The 7,679-nt window shown below is 52.3% G+C and overlaps 1 protein-coding gene across 2 annotated transcripts in view; it reads left to right on the top strand.

Moving 5' to 3' along the window:
* The first annotated feature begins 2,594 nt into the window (after nucleotides 1-2,594).
* NLGN3 (neuroligin 3) overlaps nucleotides 2,595-7,679 on the top strand; it is a 19,251-nt gene continuing 14,166 nt past the window's right edge. The window contains exon 1 of one of the 2 annotated variants that reach the window (XM_023764378.1): nucleotides 2,595-3,250. In XM_023764378.1, coding sequence (XP_023620146.1) covers nucleotides 2,794-3,250 — 457 coding nt within the window. In that variant the 5' untranslated portion in view covers nucleotides 2,595-2,793. The remainder of the gene's footprint in view (nucleotides 3,251-7,679) is intronic. The other variant, XM_023764379.1, reaches the window with a different exon arrangement.

Here is a 7,679-nt window from a genome sequence, read left to right as displayed (position 1 = left end):
CGCGGGCACAGCAGCAGCAGCCAGAGAGCAGATCTCGGGGATTCGGGTGCGGAGCCCTTGGCCTGGAAGCGATATGGGTGGTCCGAGGCCCGGTTCAGTCGCTTGCAACAGCCAGGGGAACAGGTGAGGCCGAGGTCTCTCATTCTTTAGCCGTCCATACCTTGCCCCATCCTATCCCCTCCCAATCGGGCTCCTCCACTCCCCAGCCAGTGCTCCCCATCCTCAACCCCATGTTCTCCATCATCGGCACCCCTGACCCCCCCACTCCTCCCCCACTTCTCTCCTTCACCTCCTCCCTGAAGCCCACATATCCCTGTCATCGTCCTGCCCATGGTCCCTATATTTCCACAGCCCGGCTCGAATGCTCATCAAAATACCCCTACTGAGGGCCCCCAATCCCATTCCTGTTATGCACATTGCCAGTCCCCCCACCCCCACGGTGCAACCCCATCCCTCTTCTATGGTAGCATCTCACAGCCAGGCTCCCTCCCCCACTCTGCAGCCCCCCCTCCTAACAGAGGCCTTTATCCTATCCTCCCCATTCCAATGCAGCTCCATCCCTCAATTCCGTTCCGAGCCCTCATAGCCCCCAATCCTGTGGTTTACAATACCAGTGCATTCCTGTACAATGCCCCTCACCCAATACTGCTCCAGCGTAAAAAGTACCCCCAGATGCCATTCTAATCCCTGGCATTGCCACCTCTCCTTGTCTTCTCCCAAATTGGAAGTTGGGCCAGGATGAAGATCTTGGCCTTGGGGACTTACAGTGGGTCTTAGGGTACAGAGGGCGTTTGGGGGTCGATTTGTCTAGGTGTTCACGGGGGAGGGACTGCAGGGAATTGACTCAAAGGGGACCGGCATTTGGTACCAAAGGGGTACTGGAGAGGGAAGCATCCCAAAAGGGTTAATGGAATTTGTGGGGAGGGGCGGCACCGAGAGGGTTAATCGTGGGGGTGGGTGCTGGTGGGGAAGCCGTGTGAATGAGCGGTCTGTGCCCCAGAGTTGCCATGGAGACAGTGAATGGGGGGATTGTGTGAACTCAGCTGCGGACTATTCCCCCCATACACACACACACACACACACACACACACACACACACACACACTCGCTCCTGCTCCACCTCCCTACTCCTACCCCTTCTTTCTTCTGCCCCTCCTCCCCCAACCCTGGGCCATTATGGGCAGTGGGGCAGTGGCTGGAATCTAACCCCCCATATTTTGCTCCCCATTTCGTCTGAGCCCCCACCCCTTTAGTCTCTTTGCCCACCCTCCCTTCACCCTCCTTCTCTCTCTCTCTCTCTCTCTCTCATCTCATTCCCCTCTCGGAGGTGGCGAATTGCCGGGCGTTCCCAATCTCCCTCCCCCACCCCTTCAGGCAGTTCTTAAAGTCTTAAAGGAGAAGGCCTGCAATCTTGGAAATTGGGAGAAATGGGGGGGGAAGGAAATATTGTGTGTGTGTGTGTGTGTGTGTGTGTGTCCATGCACGAGTGTCTGTGTGTACCTGTGGATATGTGTTGACTGTACCTGTGTGTCAGAAGGCCTGTGTCAATTGTGTTGCTATTACTGTTTCTGTCTCCACCTATGTGTCACCATCATGCTGCATGTGTCTGGATATTTACCTGAGTAGTGTGTGTGACTATATTTTAGTAAGTCTCTGGCTGGGTGACACTCTCTGTCTCAGAATGTGACACTATATGAGGGGATCTCTGTGGGCTTGGAATGTCTGTCTCTGTGAGTGAATATTGTAGTATTTATTATCTGGCTTGGTATCTCTTACTTCCTCTTTGAGACTTTGTGAGTCTCAAAGTGTGAGTCTCTGAGAGTGTGTTCCCTACACTCCACTGTTTATTTTCCACTGGCTGAGCATCAACAATGCCTAGGGTGCTAGGCAGAAGGGTTTCTGCCTCAGTTTTGGCATTCCATGTGACTCAGAGCTAGCTGACAGAGATGACCAAGGCTTAAGGATTTGGGAGCAGTTAGGGCTGAGGAGAAATGTACAGAAGGGCACAGGAGGTTCTGGGGACTTTGGGAAATGGCTGTCCTGCCCCTATCCTTGCTCCTGCCCCTGCCCCTGCCCCTGCCCCGCCTGAGCATGAAGGGTATCTCTGTGGGACCCTTTGACTGTCTGCTGCTTTCCCTTCTTATGCCATAGAGTCTCAGAGTGAGGTTCACAATCCTGTCCCCTGAGGCAGAGGTCCTTGTGTGGGCTTTCCAGTCCTGGGGCTAGAGAGCGCAGTGTTCCTGCAGCATGCCCGGGGACCTAGCTCTATTTCCAGTTCTCACCTCTTCTACCACATGCTACTCTGGCTCCAGCTGGCCCTCGGGAGCTCCATTGGCTGAGGAGTTCAAGTTGGGGATTGGTAACTTGTAGTGGCAACCACTGTCATTCTGTCAATCCCCTTGGGTTTTCCAACCATGGCCGGGCACATAGAATGGTTCAGATTGGCAGTGGAGATCATCTATGGGTCTCTCGACTTTTGGGCACGTGAAACCTCTCCTAACTAGGAGAATAGCCCAAGCCCAGCAGGGCTCCCAAAACCCACTCCATAACCCTCCCCACTGTCTTGGATGACGAATACTTCCCTCTTTCCACAGGCCTGTCTGGCCCTGAGGGAGTCTTCTTTCTGAAGCTGTGGTGCTTGGATGACCTGCTCTCTACGTGGCCAGCACCTGTAGGTGTCCCTCAAGAGCTCAGTTTTGAGGTTCCAGTCAGTGTGGCCATGAAGGGGCTGCCTATTGGGCTGATGCTGTGACCCTGGAATCTGCCTTTCCTGCCAGTCCCCCTGCCCGGAACATGTGGCTGTGGCTTGGCCTGCCCTGGCTGCCCCTGAGCCCCAAGCCCACAGTTGGCCGGAGCCTGTGCCTCACCCTGTGGTTCCTCGGCTTGGTGCTGAGGGCCAGTACACAGGCCCCAGCGCCCACAGTCAATACTCACTTTGGAAAGCTAAGGGGTGCCCGGGTACCATTGCCCAGTGAGATCCTGGGGCCTGTGGACCAATACCTGGGGGTGCCCTACGCAGCTCCTCCGATCGGCGAGAAACGCTTCCTGCCCCCTGAACCACCCCCATCCTGGTCGGGCATCCGGAACGCCACACACTTTCCCCCAGTGTGCCCCCAGAACATCCACACAGCTGTGCCCGAAGTCATGCTGCCTGTCTGGTTCACTGCCAACTTGGATATCGTCGCCACTTACATCCAAGAGCCCAATGAAGACTGCCTCTACCTGAATGTCTATGTGCCCACGGAGGATGGTGAGTGCTGTGGCCAGGCACTGTGCCCTCCCTGCCTTCTCCTGCCCTGTTGTGTTTGTGGCTTGCATGTGGTTGTGTGCCCTGCAGCATGCCTCTGTCTGTCTAACCATCACTCTGCTTGGCGTCCCCCTTCCTCCTCCCTGTTCTTTGCTCTCCCAGCATTGTCTGAGCTCCCCTGTGTGAGTGACACTGTTACCAGGAGGGGCCTGGCCAGGCCTGAGAGCTTTGACAAGTCTAGGGTCAGAGTGCTGGATGGGGGTTCCCTGGGGGAGTATGGGTCATTGCCAGCAGCTGCCCGCGGGAGGATGCTGGCCCCACCAGGCCTCCTGTTGCCATTCCACCTGCTTTGGAAGGTGGAAGTTGTGTGTAGCCAAAGGAGCTAGGTGTGTGGGGGGATGGGGGCAAGCCTGGTGGGCACTACTTAGGTGCCTCCTCTTTCACTAGCTGGTGCCTCCTCCCGCGGGGGTCACACTAAGGTAAGTGACAGAAACAAGGAGGTGGTGGGAGAGGCTCTCTGCCATGTGCCACCTGAGAACAGCTCTTGGGGTCTGGGGGTGGAGGGTGCATGCCCCTTGGCAGAGGCCTCCTGTTATTTTTTAGTTTTTTATTCATTTTACAGTAAAGCGGATTTCCAAGGAATGCGCCCGAAAGCCCAACAAGAAAATTTGTAGGAAAGGAGGTAGGTAGCGAGCCGGCGGGGAGGGAGAGAGAGAAAGAGAGAGGGAGGGCTGCCTGCCCACCTGCACTTGCCCCTGAGGACCCTGCCTTCCTTCAAGTGGCCCAGGCTCAGGGGGCAGGTGGTGAGCAGACATAGCTCCACCTCATCCAAGGGCCCTGGCCGCCTTTTCAGGGAGGATTTGGTGGCCTAAGGCAGATTCAGAGCAAAAGCAGCAACCACGTTTCTTCTGATCTTCTCAGACCTCAATTCCACTCTTAAGACAGAGCCAGTGGTTCTCTCTGGCCACCTCAGGAGAACTCAAGGCAGTCAAGGTGGAACCAGAGGCCTTTTCCTGGTTAGGGAGCCACGGGCTCACCCCTCCAAGTTCGTTCCTGGGTTGATAGTCTAGACCAGTGATGGCGAACCTTTTGAGCTCGGCCTGTCAGCATTTTGAAAAACCCTAACTTAACTCTGGTGCCCTGTCACATATAGAAATTTTTTGATATTTGCAACCATAGTAAAACAAAGACTTATACAGTGGGGCCTTGACTTACGAGTGTCCCAACTAACGAGTTTTTTGAGATTGGCCATCTCTCGGCTGATTTTTTGCTTTGAGTTGCGAGCTAAAATTCGGGTTACGAGCCAGCTTCAGATACCCCACCGCTAGTTGGCGCAGCGAACGTCACAGTGAACGCCACAACATCAGCCCAGCATTTCAATTCATTGTAATGGTGAAAATTGATTTGACATACGAGTAATTTGAGTTACAAGCTCCGTCACGGAACGAATTAAACTCATAAGTCAAGGCCCCACTGTATTTTTGATATTTATTATATATATTTAAATGCCATTTAACAAAGAAAAATCAACCAAAAAAATGAGTGTCATAGGTTCGCCATCACTGGTCTAGACTTAACTCTCCAGCCCTGAAGCTGAGACCAAACTCATGCACAGGCTTAGGAATCCTGCCACCCAACTCCCCACCTTTGGCCAGAGCAGCTGAGTGACCTGGGCTGGTTTTGTGGCAGACTTGGGGGGGCGGGATTTCCTCCTGGAACTATGGACTCTAAAGGAGGCACGAGACCCTGCGTTTTAAATTGACCCTCTTGCTGGGAGGAATTTGTTCCCCCTGTGTAACAATTCTTCATGTTCGAGTAGCACTTTATGTTTTCTGTAAAGAATTTTCATACTTATCTCATAAAATCCTCCCTACATCTCTGGAAGCTTCTAAGGCGGGAATTGGTATCCTGATTTTATGGATGAGGAAATAGGCCCAGGGGAGTGACTTGCTGCTGCTCATCCCCTGTCACTGGTCTGTGGCAGAGCTGGGAACAAAACCTGGGTCCCTTGACCCTCAGGACAGTGTTCTTTCCGCTGTAGCACGTGAACCAACTCAACTCCCGTCTAGTCATTCCTGCCTCCCCAATTCTGAAAACTGGTAAAGTGTGGACAGGTTGGGCCAAACTAGAAACAGTAATAGCCTAAGAATTGGTGGAAAATCAGCCTAATTCCTAAAACCCTTTGGCAAACTTGGAGTTTGTTTTCCTTTGAAATCCTGGAGCAGGGTTCCCCCAGGTGGGGTCTTCAGGATTCCTGGGACTGGGTGCTCCCTGCTGAGTGAGAACCTCAGGGAGCAGAGCCCAGGATCTCCACAATGGGCATGCGTGCTGAGTGCTTTTGATACACACTGAGCAGTGAGTGAGGCCTGCTGCTCCAGGGGAGTTTTCCACCATATCTCTACTCCCAGCCCAGGACCCTACAAGCAGTAGGCTACCAGTAAACACTTTTTTTTTTCACAAATGAAGAAGCATCGTGGTGCTGCAGCAAGAGTACAGGTCTCAGAGCCACAAAGCCTGACCAGTCCCAGCTCTGCTGCTAACTCACAGTGAGACCTTAGGCAAATATTTTCCTTTAAGAACCTCTGTTTGCACATGTGAAGGTGGTAGAGGACTGGTATTGTCCTTAACATTCCATTAGCCTATCAATGAACTCAGGAAGAGGGTCTCTTTAATATATATGAATATATATATTAATATATATATTATTGATTTCAGAGAGGGAGAGGTAGAGAGAGATAGAAACATCAATGGTGAGAGAGAATCATTGATTGGCTGCCTCCTGCACGCCCCACACTGGGGATTGAACCCGCAACCTGGGCATGTGCCCTGACTGGGAATCGAACTGTGACCTCCTGGTTCATAGGTCAATGCTCAATCACTGAGCCACTCCAGCCAGACAAAGAGGGTCTCTTAAACTTACTCCTTTGAGTTACTTACTTGGGTGGGAGGGAGAGGAAATGATCTTAAAATTAACCATTTCCTAGAAGGAATGACCTCCCCAGAGCACCAGGAAGGGCCTAAGACAGTCCAGTCCTGAGAGTTTGGCTAGAGAGCTGGCTTTTAGTTCCACTCAGATACATATACTGATCATGATAGTTGACAGTGGGCAAGGCCAAGTGCTAGGTGTTGTTGGGATGTGTAGAGAGATAAATGGGGCAGAGGAAAGATTTAGAAATAACTAAAGGTCTGATTGCCACTCTGAAGAAGCTCCTAGCCTAGTATTTAGTCTCAGCCAGTTTAGCCAGGGCCCACAGGCCAATCTGGGAGGTGGATTTTCAGACAGTTGGAGGGGAGGTCATTTGGTCATTTAACTGTTCAAAGTAGTTCCCTATTCAGGGCCCATTTGGAGGAGACTCATCCACAGAGGTGGTTAGGGTTGTGTGCTTAGGGTAGGCAGGGCTGGCCCGGCTGGGATCCTGTAGCAGTACTCTGTCAGGATGGGGGATGGTGGTCAAGCTGGCCAGGGTGACAGGCATGGCAGCAAGGAGTAGCTCACAAAGTGCAAAGCTGAAGAAGCAAAGGCAGATAGAGGAAGCTGAGACAGTGCAGCAACCCAGGAACACTCCCAGCGGTCAGGGAGGGATGCATCTTCTAAGCCAGGGCCCATGGGAAGTAAAGGATTTCCTGGGAAGACCTGCCCCATCCTCACCCCAACCCCGTTCAAGTTGCAGGGAATTCATGTTTAGGGATGAGTGATTCCTTTCTGTCCACTATGTGGATAATGAAGCCCCAATCCCCACAGGATCTCTGAGGGCAGTAATGTTAGGTGTTAAGACAGTAGACACTACTGGAAGTTTGGGAAGCTGGAGGAGGTTTCTATCCCTTGGGCTGGGCTCCTGCCCTAGTTGAAAAGCCATTTTGTATTATGAGGGTGGTTTCTGTTTTGATTAATAGCTGTAAGGGAATTCAGCACCAGAGACCAGGCCAGCTGAGAAAGAAGGCTATTTGCTGCCTCCAGGCTGAGAGTATCTGGTGTCCTAGAGAAGAGGGTAAGCGCTGGGTGCCAACAGAATGACCTCTGTTTCCACATGCTGCCCAGCATCCAGGCAGGAGGTCTCCTTTCTCCACAGCCATTCTCAAGATGCACTTCTCGTCTCCTTAGAACAGGAAGAAGAGTTGGTGCCAGCTTACCCCCAGGTCTTAAATGTCTCTCTTCTCTCCTCTGGTCTCTTTTCTCTCCTTCCCATCCCTCCCTTCCCCTCCATGTTTCACCTCTTTTCTCATTTATTTTCCCTTCCTTTTCCCCTATCCCCAAAAGATGGCATGGTGCAGTGGAAAGACCATGGGTTCCAGAGTCAAGTAGACCTGGGATTGAATCTCATCTCTAGCACTTTCTAGCTGTATCATCTTGAGCAAGTCACTTTACCCCTCTGAACCTCAGTTTCCCCATCAGTAAAACAAGAATAAAGATAGTACCCGCCTCATTGGGGTG

The sequence above is a fragment of the Myotis lucifugus genome, unplaced genomic scaffold (assembly GCF_000147115.1).
Source record: "Myotis lucifugus unplaced genomic scaffold, Myoluc2.0 scaffold_4, whole genome shotgun sequence".
NCBI lineage: Eukaryota > Metazoa > Chordata > Mammalia > Chiroptera > Vespertilionidae > Myotis > Myotis lucifugus.
This window is presented reverse-complemented; position numbering and strand designations above follow the sequence as displayed.